The sequence below is a fragment of the Phocoena phocoena genome, chromosome 4 (genome assembly GCF_963924675.1).
Source record: "Phocoena phocoena chromosome 4, mPhoPho1.1, whole genome shotgun sequence".
NCBI classification, from domain to species: domain Eukaryota; kingdom Metazoa; phylum Chordata; class Mammalia; order Artiodactyla; family Phocoenidae; genus Phocoena; species Phocoena phocoena.
Window position 1 is genome coordinate 135988190 of NC_089222.1, and position 15987 is coordinate 136004176.

General features: G+C 47.7%; 1 protein-coding gene across 1 annotated transcript; it reads right to left on the reverse strand.

Annotated features, from left to right (window-relative positions):
* Positions 1-6896: 6896 nt before the first annotated feature.
* On the reverse strand, positions 6897-7667 carry C4H21orf140 (chromosome 4 C21orf140 homolog). Its single transcript, XM_065875912.1, has one exon. It carries the CDS (start codon positions 7665-7667, stop codon positions 6897-6899), a length of 771 nt encoding a protein of 256 aa, XP_065731984.1.
* Between the last annotated feature and the right edge of the window lie 8320 nt (positions 7668-15987).

A 15987-nucleotide genomic window follows, 5' to 3' on the forward strand; every position in this document is an offset into this window, starting at 1 on the left:
CAGCCTCCTGCAGGGGCCGGGCCTGCGCACGCACGGTACTGCAACTCAGCCGACTTGAGGTCCCCGGCTGTGCTGAGATGCCACGGGCCTCGTCCTTGTCGGAGGGAAGCCAGGGTGACGGAGAGTCTGGAGGGAAAAAGAGGATTGAGGCTGGGTTCTTAAACGTGAGCGCACACGAGAGGCTGTTTAAAGTGCAGACTCCTGGGCTGGGCCCCAGACCCACGGCATCAGAAGCCATGCGGGAGAGACCAGGAATCTGTGAACAAATTTGAAAACCCCGAGGGGATGGCGATGAGGTGGTCCTTGAATCTCCTTTGGAGCCTTAAACGATGGGCAGAGGGAGATGAGCCAGAAGCCGGGCTGGGAAGGAACATCTGGAGCCAGTAGGCTGGGGAGCAGGGGAGAGAACGTAGCTGCGAATCCTTGTTTAGCCCTTAACTATTCCTCCTGCTTTACATCTATTACCCCCAACATGTGTCACCGTCCCCGTCTCACAATAAGGAAGCCGAGGCACAGAGAGGTTAACCTCTCTGTCTAAGGTTCCCCAGCTGGCAAGAGGCAGAGACAGGATGTGGACCTCGCAGTTCAGCTCTGGGCCTGTACTCTTCACTCCCGTGCAAGGACAGGGCAGGTGGGCAGGCGTTCTTGTTCTTCCAAGTCGTGGGTCATCAAGTCTTCAAGACGGCAAGGTGAGGACAGAGGCCAGGCTGCGGGAAGTGGGGAGGGTATGAGGAAATAGAAACAGTGCCGTTTGCATCCTAATTTCAAGTGTGTGTGTGTGTGTGTGTGTGTGTGTGTGGTCTGCAAAGTCAGGAAACAAATTTTTGTCTGAGCAATATGTTAATAGTTAGTTTTCAAATAATTGGCTCGATATTTCCCTTGAGTTTCCAGATGTTTTGGACACTCTCTAATGTACTGATTTGTATTTTTCAAAGATTCACAATTAGCCCCATTGAATTAAATTTGGAGGGACTTCACGGCGAGCTGATTATTTAAAAATTGTAAAAGAAGTTCTCCCAACTTTGCCGCCTGCTGTGCACCTCAAAGGTGGGGACAGAGACATTGGTAGCCTTAGGGGAAGGCAGGGTTGAGGGAAAGGTTTTTCCTGAAGGAGTAAGCTTGAGCATGATCACAGGCTGAAGGAGGTGCCAGAGGAAAAGGGAAAGGAACCTGGCCGGGCTGGAGGTGGGTGGCATCTGGGGGCCGGGCACTGAAGGCCCCGGTACATGCAGGGCGAGGGGATACCCAGGGAAGCTGTGCTGGGTAAAGGCCTCGGTTTCCCCTTTAGCTTGAGGCAAGTCCTTCTGCTCTGAGTGTGGGAGGGATGCTGGGTGCAGTGGGCAGAGCCCGAGGACCTGGGGCCTGCAGTCCCCTCTCCCCTCTCCCTCCAGGTCAGCGGCCTGAGCCGTGGACTACAGCTCCCTTCAGAGACGGCAGGGCCCTGGCTGTCACCAAGTCTGCTGTGGGGAGGGTGGTGTTTGCCCCCATGAGCCCTGCTGGGTGACACCTTTGTAACTGCCTGCGGTCAGGCCTGGAAAACCACACAGGGGTTTTTAACCAAGAGCTGGACTCCTTGGTGGGAAAACTTATGCTTCCACACCCTAACCCATCGTCCTGTACCACACCCTTCAGGGTCTTTCCTTTCCTTCTAGAATAGCCCAAACTCCTTCTCATACAACACGTTGTTTTCTTTTTCCATCCTGTCCCTTCCACACTTGCATTCTTCCTTTCATTCCACTCACACTGCTCCCTGCCCACCACACGCACACTTGCACGCACACGTGCGAGCGCACACTCACATACCCTGTGCCCTGGGAAGTGGGTAAGCTGGACACACTTGACCTCTTCTTCTACCCACTGTGATGAAGTCCTTGCTCTTCCTCTGGCCTCGGCTCCAGTTTCACCTCTTCCTGCCGCTCTGCCCCTGACTCCCCAGCCAGGCCCTGGACTCTGAGCCCTCACTCCCCACACCTCCAAAATCTCACTGACCGAGAGGTACTCCACACCACCAACCTGACTGCCTCCAGGGCCTGAGCTTACTTTCTTTGGGCCCCTGTCCAGGCCACACGTTACAGGCACATAGAAGGTGCTCGAATATTTGGTGAGTGGATGAGTGGTAGCACCCAAAGGAAGGGGAGCAGGGATTTTCAGCTGGCCACATCACCACCCAGAATAAAAACTACTTTTCCCAGCTTCCCTTGCAACTAAGTCTGGCCAGTGAGATTTAAGTGGAAGGTTTAAGTGTGAGACTTCCTGGAAAGCCCCTTAAAAGAAAAGGGATGAGCCCTTCTTCCTCCTTTTCTCCTTCTCTGCTACCTGGAATGCTAACGCAATGGCTTTTTCAGCAGCCATTTTGGACTATGAGGTGATGTTGAGGATGGAACCAAGTCTAGGACAGTAGAGGAAAAAGATAAGACCCTGAGTTCTTTATGATCGTGGATCCATCATATTAGCCCTGAACTGCCACCTTAGCATTTTTTGTTTTGGTGGGGGATGGGAGGGTACCTTCTATTTTATTTAAATCTCTGTGGTTAGGTCTCCACTACTCATAGCCTGACCTAATCCTAACTGACCCATAGAACCAGCTAGAGAGGGCTGTGAGGACTTCCTGATAGGAAAACGTGGATTCTAGTCCTGACCCTCCTGCCACTACAGGTGGGCATCCCTCCAGGTGAGTCAGTTACCACTTTGTCTTCATCTGTAAAACGAGCTTAACGATCACTGCCCTGCCTATGTACAGGGGGTTATCTAAACTGAATGAGGCCAAGTATATAAAAATGTTCTGTACATGTAAAACAATCACAAATGGAAGGAGTGTGTACCACCTGCGGGGATGGGGGGGGCAACTCGGTCCCCTGATTGGCCAGGTGCAGCTTGATCAACTCAGTTGAGCCTGGACCTTCCTTGAGTGGTCAAGGCCTGAGCCAGTGGGCATTCAGCTCCATTAACCCATTTCCCTCTGGGCTTTTTCCAGGGCAGCACATTTTCCAACGCGCCACCTCCTCAGGGGGCGCCTGGCCCACGGGAAGGGAGTGGGCGTGTGGTGGTTGGTCCTGACGAGGACCAAAGTGGATGAGATGTGCCCTCAGCCAACCTCTCTGAAGGAGTCAGCACCACCAACATCACGAAGGGTCTTCCAGAAGATGTGTCCCCACCTGCAGGGCTGCTGGGCCTTATCACCCACTGTTTTTTGGGTTTTTTTTCTTTTTTGCGGTACGCGGGCCTCTCACCGTTGTGGCCTCTCCCATTGCGGAGCACAGGCTCCAGATGCGCAGGCTCAGCGGCCACGGCTCACGGGCCCAGCCGCTCCACAGCACGTGGGATCCTCCCGGACCGGGGCACGAACCCGCGTCCCCTGCATCGGCAGGTGGACTCTCAACCACTGCGCCACCAGGGAAGCCCTCACCTACTGTTTATTTCATACAAGTGCTGCTCCCAAAAGGTTCCAGGCTGTACTCTCCATCCTTGCTGTCCACACCACCAGAAGAGACCTCTTATCCTTAATTCCCTAACCTATCGCGGATGGTCTTAAAAGAAATGCCAGAGAAAAGAATTTCCTTTGATCAAAAGACACGTCTTAAGATGTGTCTACTCTGATTACAACCCAGTGATAAAAAGCGAGAATTTGCCACAGAGAGTGAAAAGGAAATGAGGAGCAACTGTGGATGCCCTTGCTGGAATCCCAGCCTGCACTGCAGTAACAGGAGCTCCAGTTTATTGAGCGCTGAGTCGGGGCTGGTCATGATGTAGTGGCTTGGTGTGTGCTAAGTGTTTAAGCCCTCAACTCTAGTTTACGAATGAGTTCGTTGAGCCTCAGGGAAGTAACTTGTCCAAAGTCTCATAGTTAACAAGCTGGAAACTTGCGATTGTAACGAGATCCATCCGATTCCCAAAACCCTGTGTACTTTCCACTATTTTCTCCTGGAAGTTTCCATGCTTGGCGTAAAGCAGCATTTCTTAATTATGAGTACAATATTACGTAACTCAGTTGCACGTTACCCGTGGCCCTTTGATCTCTGGTTATACCGATGTTCTCTTTTTCCCTACTTGCTTTCTAATGATTGAACAAGGCCTCGAAGGAATACAATCCTAAACTCGTTTTATTAGATCGTCTCGGTTTTCCAAGAAAAATAGCTTCTGTTGGTCTATCTTGTTCATCTGATAACCCAAAACCCTCCCATTTTTTTTCTCACTGCAAAATAATGTGTCTTTAAAAAATACCTGCCTCTAGCTCAATATTGTACTGAAGTATGTTTTGTTGTGTCCAGTTGGAGGCAGCCACTTTGCCAGCCGATTGTCTGATGTCAGAGGCAAGCCTTACACCGTGTTTCAATAACCAAGCCAAGCATGGCGGCTGGGCACACGGGCTTAGGCTCTGACTGGCCTGAGTGTCACAGTCTCCTCATCTGTAAAATGGGAAAGTGATAGGACCTACCTGAGAGGTTGTTTTGAGGGTGAACTGGGCTGCTCGTTAGTAGAGAGGCTGTGTGAATAACAGTTCTACCTGGGAACTCTGGATTTGAACCTCAGCTCTCCCGCACTGGAGCAAGTTACGTATCTCTCTGTGCCTCAGTTTACCCTTCTGAGAAATGGAGACAATGGTAGTTCCTACGTCGCAGACTGTTGTGAGGATTAAGTGAGTTAAGCGTGTATAGCTGTTAGTGGTTGTCACTACAGAACTCTGGACAGGTGTGAGATAAATGCGACGTGGGGCAAAACGCACTGACATCCCAAACGCAGGCCACCGACACTGAAGTCACCAAGGAGGTCTGAGTCCTGTTACTTACCCTTAAGGAACATAAATCCTGAAACATACATGAAACAGGTAGCAAAAAAAACCACACAAAAGTACCATGCAGTGGACTTCCCTGGCGGTCCAGTGGTTAAGACTCCCCGCTTTCATGGCAGGGGGTGCACGTTCGATCCCTGGTTGGGGAACTAAGGTCCCTCATGCCGCGAAGCATGGCCAAAAAATTTAAAAAATTTTTTAAATAAAATAAATAAAAGGTTTAAAAAAGTACCACGCAGTGAGAGCCATTTCACCAGGGGTAACTGTGTTACCCCTGGGAAATGTGGTGGGAAGTGAAGTATTTCAGTGGGAAATGCAGTATTTCAGCTGGCAGAAGAAAACCTTTAGAACCTGTGCTCAGCTGAATAATGGTCCCTAAATGTATCCAGGTCTGAATCTCTGGAACCTGTGAATGTTACCCTATATGGAAAAAGAATCTTTGCATGTGTGATTAAATTAAGGATTTTGAGATGGTGAGATGATTCTGGATTATCTGGATGGGACCTAAATGCAGTCACACATGTCCTTATAAGAGGGAGGCAGAGGGAGATTGGACACAGAAGAGGAGAAAGTAATGTGGCCACAGAAGCAGAAATTGGAGTGATGTGGCCACAAGCCAAGGAAGGCGGGCAGCCACCCAGAAGCCACAAGAGGCCAGGAATGGATTCTCCCTTAGAGCCTGTGGAGGGAGCGTGGGCCCTGCTGACACCTTGATTTTGGCTCAGCGGAACTGATTCCAGACTTCAGGCCTCCAGGACTGGGAGAGGATAAGTTTTTGTTGGTTTAGTGCACCAAGTGTGTGGTAGTTGTCACAGCAGCCACAAGAAGCTCATACTGCACGGTCGGCTGTAAAGTGGGAGGTGTAGCTGAGAGTGTCTGGTTCCCAGTGGTTGGAGGTGGTAAGTGTGATTCATCTGCAGATAAAATGCATAAAAACAGGATGATAATTATGATAATAATCATAATTAAGCAGAAGTCCACAGCTTAGTTGCTGAAAAGCACCGAACATCTGTTTTCTGACAAAGTGTTTCTAAATAATCCAGGGAGTTTCAGGAAGGAATTAGGGCAGAAGACAAGCAAAGAATCTGATTTTTCTGTGCTTGGCTAGCGGGAACCTGGCCTCACCATCTGATATATAGGCAAGTCTATTGGGAGTTGGTAGCAATTTTCAGACATGGTTCTTGACATACCCCAGAATAATTACTTCTGCTATAAAATTACTGCCTGAACGTACATAGACAAGAGTGAATTTTGTGATATGTTTAATAGGAGGCAGGGCTTTTTTTTTTTTATAAAAGTGAAAAATACCACCACAAATCCTTACAGCCACCATTAGCAGCAGCCCCAGACTTTAGGGTGCTGTTAGCCACAGGTGGCTCAGCAACCAGGGCCCCGAGGTGCAACTGCATGACGGGCTAGTGACCTCCCATTGGGATTCTTGGAGTTGGAATGGGAGACGGATTGGATAAGTGGGTTCTGTAGACCCTCCTGTTTACGTCACCTGTTCACCCACCAAGTCCAACTTGAACCAATCACTGTCATAGCTTTCCAGGTTCCTTATGGGGACCACCAACTTGCCTGGAGGATCTGGTTGGGGTTTAACTTCCTTGGATGTCTCTTGCTCACCCTCTGCCTCCTTGCTTTCAAGCAATGGAAGGGAAAGAGCCTGTTCAGCCACCATCTGGACCACATCTGTTGATGGCAAGCCGGCTCCCTGTGGATTATTTTGGTGGACTGAAACCAGTAGGCACACTAGTTAATTTCAGTTTTCTGTGAGCACACTCTTGGTTCTCTTTTTTTCCTCACACAACCTTTAGCTCTGTTCATCTCTCTCACTTCCCAGCTCCTTTGGGCTCGGTTAACTCTCATCCTCTCACTGACATAATAGCCCTCAGAGTGGCCTTAACCAGACGAAAGTCAAGATCACTAATTTACCAACAAGATTTAATGAAACCTTCAGCGAACCATAAGCACTTTGCCAATGCCCTTAGGAAGCAGTCCTCACAGCATCCCTGTGAGGTCATTGTTGGAGCATATTTGGCTGCAGTGGTCCAGAATCAAACCCAACAGAATTGGTAAAGATCATGCCCACAGCACGGCCCTGCTGTTAGAGGAATCGCACTTCAGAAAATTTACCAAGATAGTAGTTTTCCCATCTTTGTACTTTGTTAGTTAGTGTTCTCCATTTGCTTGGGTTTATCCTTTCAATCCCTTTGCTAATTAAATCACTGAAGAGTATATACTGGTAAGAATAGACACCATCAGTGGATTGCAAACAAAACTCCTTTCTGTAATTGATGACAAACCATTTCAGAGAAGACCAGGCTGAGTCTAGAGGGTTCAGATAACTGTAAGGGGAAGGCAGAGAGAGTAGTTTATGGCCATAGGACTTGGCCACCTCAGGACAACATGTGATGTTCGTTAAGTTAAGGACTGATGAGACATGGGCCTGGGCCTCGGATTCTGTGTCTTCCTTTGGCTTCATCTCATCCTGCTGCCTTCTGTCTTTGACCACAATGGTGCACTTCCCATAGGTCTTCTTTGCCACATCACAGAACTCAGAGAAGAGGCTTTCTTCTTGTTTGATGCATAACTCATCCCTTAGGAACATCCGATATTTCCAAGGCATCCATCCTTGACTACCACCGGCATGCACAATACACCAAGTTGGAGTTGGCATGAAATGGCCATCACTAAAATCTTCCCCTGTTACAAGACTCTCAGGGATATAAGTTTCCCCAAAATATACAGTTGTAAACCCATCATATTGCAGTGTTCTCAGGGTTTTCAAATACTGGAGACATTGCTTCCTCTTCATGCTGTTGAATAGATTTCTGATAATAATGTTTCTTAAAAGAGGTTTTGCAAAGTGAGACATGGTAGCTCTTCAAGTGTTTTTCAAAGCTTGAGTGTCTCCATCTGCAGAGATCTGGCAAGAGTGGGATGATGACCTCATAAAGGGCTTTCTTACAGCTGAGCTGGTCCCATAGATACACTTGAGATTTCAAAGCATCATGAAACACACACTCAGAACAATTCCTTTCTGGCTTATATGACGTGGGAATGGGAATGGCAAGCCATCCAAGATGTTACTTTGACATTGCATCTGTAGTAGGTCTGGAGAGAGATTGGCAATTGTATTAGTTTGCTAAGGCTGCCGTAACAAAAGAGCAGAAATTTATTTTTTCACAGTTCTGGAGGCTAGAAGCCCAAGATCAAGGTGTCAGCAGGTCTGGTTTCACCTGAGACCTTTCTCCTTGGCTTGCAGATGGCCACCTTCCCCCTATGTCCTTATTTGGCCTTTCCTCTGTGTGCCCACGTGTCTCTGTCCTAATCTCTCCTTATAAGGACACCAGTCCTGTGGGATTAAGGCCCACCCATATGACCTTATTTTACCTTAATCACCTCTTTAGAGACCCCGTCTCCAAAGATAGTCACATTCTGAGGTCCTGGGGGTCAGGGCTTCAACATGAGATTTGGGGGAGACACAATTCAGCCCCTAAAGCAACCTTTTAACAGTGATGAGCCAAGTTCCTCACTCATTTCCATTTAGGTCATGAGGATGAAGTGTAATATATTTGTTCATTCAACCATTCTGAGCACCTACTATACACCAGGCATTGTGCCAGGCCCCAAGGGTACAAGTCATGATGTGTCCGGTGAGGCCTAGACACATATATGGTTTGTCTGTGTACACATGGACTTTGTGCCTGCTGCCTGTCCACTTTCACAATCAAGAGTGGTTTTTCCAGGCGGCAGAAAGGGTATGGCGAACAGTGAAAGAAAGTCAGCCTGCATACCTGTCTTTCACTGGGGCTGCCAATTCTTGAGCTAATTCAATACTCCGTCTACAAAGGACTTTAGTTTTATATACTCAAGGCAAAATGACAGTTTACTTCAAACTCTAGCAGCCTCTTTAATTTCCTTTGTATTTTCTTGTCTCCTTAAAGATCTTTCATAAATGTGAATAATGGGTTCCCTCAAATGAAGATGTGGACAAACTGATTTATTGGGTGCTTTTCTCTACTGTTGAATGGATGATTTTCTTCCCACAAAGTTTTCTTGGGACTCAAGTTTAAGCAATGCCAGACAGTAAGACTAACCTAGCATAGTAAAGTTAACATGAAGCCTGTGCTCTCCAAGCAACTTTCTCAGAGGCTAGAATCAGTGGGTCTGGGTTGATAATTGTGGCCATTTTCTCTTAGAATTTTTCTTCTGGTGGCAGGAACCATTTTCAGACCAAATTTGGTATGGATGCTAAATATGTAGAAGTGTGGCTGCTCGGTTGAAGTGGTAATGGTGGTCCTAGAGCCCCCCCCAACCCTGTTCAGACACCCCTTTCTGCCTCCTCTCCCACAGGACCCTGTGGCCTGGAGCGATGTGAAAACATTATATAATACTATGAAGTCAATCCCAAGACAACAATTGTTTGCTTCTCTCTCATCCAATCTTTAGTTATGTATGGACATGAGAAACATGCTCAGAAGTGTAGAAGAAAATGTATAATGTTACCTTTGTGTAAATATATGTGTGTGTATAAATGATAAAGAATATACATACTTGCTTGTATTTTCAAATATAAGCAACAGAAGAATAAACCTAACACTAATTAAAAATGCTTACCTATAGGGGAAGGGATAGAACAGGAGGGAGGAAAAAAAGTGAGAAATCTTTTCTGAATGTATCTTGTTTTATAGTTTTGACTAGAAAATATAAACATTTCACATTTTTTAAAAATAACAAGAGTAAAAAAAGAAAACTAAAACACAATGATCTCTAAAATATGCAAGAAAACGGAAACTAATGAACCTCACTGCTTATCATGTCAGAAACCAAAACAAACAAACAAACTCAGTAGCAATGTATACTCTACCCTCCAGATCATGGTCTCTCGATATTATTTCCTACTGAAGGAATCAGGGGTCCTTTGATTGTAAGTCTGGGGAAGGAAATGTGCAAGATGAGCTTGGGACATCTTGTCCAGCCTGACAGAAAGGAAGCCAACAAAGACCACAAGCATCCACCCTCACTGGCCCAGGGAGAGGCCAAGTCTGCACCCGAGCAGGACCGAGAAGTAGCCTGCCAGTCAGTAAAGTGGGTGGGATCTGGACTCAAGCAAAGCATTGCACCATGGGTGGCCAGAGAAACTCAGAGAACCCTTCCCTTCACTCCTTCCCCTGATGCTATGCCTTGTGGCTTTCCCCTTCTTGACTTCAGGTTCTGTTGGGAGATACTAAGGGCTTGGGAGAAAGAACAAAGCTTCACCTGGGTCACGTCCCACTTTGGAGAATGTGCAGGGTGACAGAAGGACCACTAGGAGGCAGTAGGTATATGTCTCCTTGATGACTTATAAGGCAACACCTTTTAAGTACCTCCCAGGACTCAAGATAGAACCTTGCTTTCCCAGAAGCCTCACACCCCACACCCCTTCCCAGTCACAACCTTCTCCCTTGGCCCTAAGAGTCACTACTATCTGCTTTTCTAGAAAACACTTCTGTACTTCTTTCTTCTCCACTGCCTGGGTAACGGATATTCTAAGGTAGAATGCTGTCATATGCTTAATTCATTGAAATTAATTTGGTATAACTGGGACATCAAGTTTGTTCGGTTCAAAGATGGAGAGGAACAGAAATATTAACTCAGTGTGTAAGTATTAGTGTGGTTCTGTTGGCACACATGCCACAAATTGTGCTCGTCACCAAAAAGGGGGAACGTTTGGAAACTGGTTTCACCAACCGTAACCTCCCCCCACCAAATCCCATAAACTAAAAGAGTTGCCGCACATATACACAGAGGTGTGTTTACATGTGCTACTTCGAGTCTTATTGCACAAACTTGGTTGTGCAGGAAACATTATGCTTATTTTATTTTTGAATTTATTTTTTTATACAGCTTTTATACAGTTTCTTATTAGTTATGTATTTTATACATATTAGTGTCTATATGTCAATCCCAATCTCCCAGTTCATCCCACCACCACCCCCTGCCGCTTTCCCCCCTTGGTGTCCGTACGTTTGTGCTCTACATCTGTGTCTTTATTTCTGCCCTGCAAACTGATTCATCTGTACCATTTTTCTAGGTTCCACATATATGCGTTAATATACGATATCTGTTTTTCTTTCTGACTTTCTTCACTCTGTGAAACAGTCTCTTATTGATATAAATCAATCACACTGGACTTGGGCATTGTAGAGGCTCCTTACCCCACCCTCAAGGCCAGAGCGTTGGCAGGATGCTGAGGCCACCCCTCCCTCTGCTCACTGTGGTCATATGCGGATGTGCCTGCATCCAACACTGTGGTCCCGGCACCTAGGCACTGCAGTCCTGTTGGGGCTAATAACTTCAAGGCTAGGATCCGGCCCACTGAGGTGTGTGCCCAAGGCCACTGTCCCAGGAGACCCAGCCAACTCCAGGGGGACAAAGAGTGAATAGGCTGAGGACCCCGCAGTTCCCCTAACCCAAGAGGCTCTGTCTGTCTGTCTGGCCCCAGGCTTGGGTACAGCTCTGCCCCCATTCTCTCCTCTAGGCAGCCCTATCCTCCCCTACCTTCTGCAGGACAAGTAGCACAATCTCAGCTACAGGGGAAGAGGGCCTGCCCTCAGGCTTTCGCCCTGGCATCCTGAATCTCCTCCAGGGCAACGAGCACAGAGCCCAGCGCCCCCTACAAAGGGCAGGGCAGGAAGGAAAAACTGCTGGGAAGAAACCCAAATTCACTGCTCAGCAGATGATCCACCACTGTGTGTGTGTACACGTGTGTATCGGACTTTTCATTGTCCCACAACCCACTGTTGGAGTGTCACCCCCAATGAGACATGTCTGTCAAGTGAGGTCACAAAGCCCCTGCTCTGTCGGTGAGTGGGGGAGATGATATTGTTCTAGAGCACTTAGTGCCGGAAACAGCCCTGGTCCCTCAACATGAAGCATCTTGGTTAATCCTCGTGGCGACCCATGGAGCTGGAATGATTATCACCCCGCTTGGGAGACAAGTCGCTTGGGAAGAGAGGACGAAAGTGCCCCTTCACCTCTCTTTGCCAACCAGGAGAAGAACCCCTAGTCACCGTTTTTCCACACACACAAAAAAATTCTTAAAAAAAAATCCTTCTAATATACTTTCTAGAGCTAAGGAGAGTTGACCAGAACCAAGGGGGGGACTTCTCACACGCCTTGACGCTCCTCACAGCTGCTTTTCGTCACACGTAGGATGAGAGAATTGGACCAGACAAGGGAGGAGTTTCATTCACCCCAAAATATGATCTTTCTCTTTCTTGTGAAACAAAAAAGATGCATGTGAGTATGGATGTAAGAGTGTGTGTGTGCAGAGTGTGTATACATGTGTGGAAGTATGTGTGTGTGTGTGTGTGAGGTGTATATATGGGGTAGATTTACACGTGTGAGTGTGTATGTGTGTGTGCACATTCGTGAGTGTATATGTGTGCTGATGTGTGTGTGAATGTGTGTGTCTGCGTGTGAGTGTGTGTGGACGGTGTCGTGTGTGTGAATTTTGAACCTGTGGGCCCCATCATCCCCAGCTCCCTGCCGCTGGGAAGGAGCTGGAACCATCAGGGTAATCACCAAATTCTCTTCAACCTTCCTCAGCTCGCTTCTTGCCTCGTTTAATGGAGGCAATTCTCCCACCCCCAGCTTCTCCTCCCGCCTTCACCTGGAAGGCAATAACCAGCCCTCAGGGCTTCAGCTGCTTCCTGACACTGCTTGGAACAGCACTGAGGAACTATCAGAGGAGCTTTGCTTATGCCTGGGCCCCGAGCTCAGGGATTCTGATGGAATTGGTCTGGGGCGAGGCCCAGGCATCATCAAGCTTTTTACAGACTTCTATGTAATTCTAAGGTGAGGCCAAGTTGAAACCCCCTTTTGAGAGCAAGGCCTGATCAGAGCCTGGTGGGGACCTATGGGTGTAGAGCTGGCAGGGACCCCAGAGTTACTTTGAAAGGGAACAGAACAATTTTTTTTCCTCACATAAAATTTATAGACTTCTTTTTAATGTAGAAAGGTTTGAGTTTTATATGAATGAAAAGGATAGAATGTAGGGAATGGGACTGACCTTTCCTCAGTCCTGCGGAGACCTGAGGAACCTCCGTGGAACAAGGAGTCTTAGTCCCTTTGTGCTGCTGTAACAAGTTACCACAGATGGGGCTTAAAAATAACAGACATTTATCTCTCACAGCTCTGGGGGCTCGGAAGTCCAAGATCAAGGTGCCTGTAGACCCAGTAGATACAGTGTCTGGTGAGGGCCCACTCCCTGGGCCCTCAGACAGTCATTTATGCAGGGTTTCCTCACATGAAGAGGGCAGAAATTGGAGGAGGCAAGCCCTCAGGTCACTTCTCCTAAGGGCACTAACCCCATCATGGGGGCCCCACCCTTATGATCTCATTACCTCCCAATACATCACATTGGAGGTTAGGATTTCAACATATGAACTTTGCAGGGGACACAAACATTCAGTCCTTAGCACATGGTTTGAGAACCTGGGATCTGGTTCAATTCTGTAGTAGCCACTGGTACTCTTCCTGGATTGTTTGGCTCTGGCCTTCCAGGCACAGGGTAGGATGGCACTTCCCCACCCCCTTGTGGTTGGGAGGACCATGGGCTACTTTAGCCCGTGAGTCGGAGGCAGGTGTGATGTGCGTCTCTTCCAGGCTGGAGCATTTAACCATCCAGGTGAGACTCTCTGGATTTCTTCCCTTCAACACCAAGACCAGAGATGTTTCAAACAGTGGCTGCTCCAGAAACCTGAGTCTCAGAGCAAGGACAGTAATGACACAGAGCAGAGCCCCAGCCAACCCACCGTGTGCAGGGGGCATGAGAGAGAAATGAACCTAGCCCAAACCAGTAGCCTTCTCATTCCTCACCTTGGATGAAAATAAAGGTATATTTTGGACAAATAATTCACAGAAATATCACATGGACCTAGCTTTGAACTTCCTGCCCACTGTTTGACAATATACAGGTTTCTTAGCCTCTCTGCACCTCAATTCCCGGATAGCACACACCTTGTGGTGTTTATAAAGGGATCACCCAGCTAGTGTACATCAAGGCACCCAGAGTTTGGTAGTGTTCATTAAATGTTAGTTTTCTTCTCTTCCTACGGCACCTTTAATGGACACATGTTTGCCTCCCTGCTTCCATTTTCCCGACCACCCCCCCCACCCCGCTCCCCAACAGAGCCCTGAGTTCGGTTCCAATGTTCACCTGTCTCCCATGAAGCTCAGGTTCTTTTGGAGGAAGCCATGTCAACTCCTGCTCCAAGCTTAAGCCAATCAGCACATCCCACTCCCCCAGCCACTGCGTGGTTCAGGGAGTGCTCATGACATAAGCAGCCCCCAGTAAATCTTGGGGCTCTTGCCAGGACTTCTGGGCCTTCAGGACCTGAGAGGGGCCCAACCTTACTTCTCTCATCTCTCTTTCCCCAGGAGGAGATCTGTCCTCTGTCCTTCATGCAAAGAGCCTCGCTGACACTTGCTCAGACACATCTGACCCCAGCAGGGGACCTGATGTCCCCTGGGCTCCAGCTGGGACCCCCCCCCAAATTGTTTGTTTTCTGCTAATTAAACTTCCTAATATAACTTGTGCTAAGTGGGTTTACAAGGCAGGGGGTGTGGGGTAAAGGGCCCTGCCAGGCCTAGAGAGGCTCCCCTCTGCACTTCCTGATGATAAAGAGACAAATGCATGAAAGTTCTTGTCTGGGATTGGTGGCAGCTAAGGGCAGAAGGCATGAGGCAATCAGGGTTTCAAACAACCCAGGAGGAATACGACTCGGGGGCAGACAGCTCAGCATCTCCCCAGCAAATAATAATTACAATAATAATACTCTCCAAAGAACTTCAGGATTTGTGCACACATGAGAGCAACACAGAAATCCATGTCATGGAAATGATGTGGCTTAATTTGACATTTACGACTTTTATTGGAGGCTCATCAACTTGTTGGTTTCACTTCATTAAATTTTCCAGTGTGTCGAATTATATTGCTAATGCTGATGGTGGATGACATAAATTTCCTTTTCTGCTCTGATCTGTGGTTTATTGATCAATTTTGCAGTTCTGTTGTAACACATTGTCCCCAATCACTTTATACATGCTACTTTTACGAAGAGTGCATGACCTGTGTCTTTCTTCCTATAAGGACGCTAATCCCATGGTAGGGGCCCCACCCTCATGACCTCATCTAAACCTAATCACCTTCCAAAGGCCCTATTTCCTAATACCATCACATTGGGGATTAGGGCTGCAACATATGAATTTGGGGGTGGGAGCACAAACTTTCAGTCCATAGCGCACTACCAATGGCCTAACTCCCCCACTGGCTGTCCACTAGCCTGTGCTGACCTCTGTCCTGGGCAGTTGTTTTCTGCAGCCTTCCCATCGTGGTGCGGTGCACAACAGACTATGTGGTACCCTGCCCGTGAGTGGGCTCCCTATACCCCAATTCTCTTTATGCACCCATTCATCAGCCTTGGTTCTGCTGGGCCAGGGAAATTGTTAACTGCTGCCCAGAGACTGTGGCCCAGGCAACCATGTGAACCTCTCCACCACCCAGTGGCTGCAGCCATACCTTCTCCAATGAGGTCTGCTCCTCAGCCTTAGGGAGGGGACCCCCTTCCAAGTTTGTCCTTCCCTGGGCACTCTCCCTCAGACCCTGGATATGCTTTAGAGTTCTCTTTACATCTTCATAGTTTCTTCCCTATTGTCATTTAATAATTCTTTATATGAAACTTCCTCTGTTCAAATGACTGCATGGTTTTTCTCTAGCTTCATTGGTGGGTGTTAGCATAGAGGCAGCATAGGACCTGGGGATGCAGAGAATGGGTAACAGGCACATGAGATAATACATGTAGAACATTTAGCAACTGGTACACACCAAGTCCTTTTATTTTAGCTGTTATTATTTTTAAATGAGTATTGCTATTTTTTGGGGCACACCTGTAGGAGACTGGGCAAGGGGAGAAGGCTTTCTGGAGGAGAGGATATCTGAGCTGGCTTGAAGACAGACTAGTGAGTCAGACCTACGGGTGGAAAGGGAGCCATCAGGGCCAAAACCAGGAACTGGCCCACCTCCCATGGTTGTTATAAGGACTGAAATGAGATAGAAAGATAAGTGTATTTTGTAAACATGGAGAGAGATTATAAACAGTAATAATCCAACTCCCTTTGCTTGCTGGAAGCAGACCTTAAGGACAACA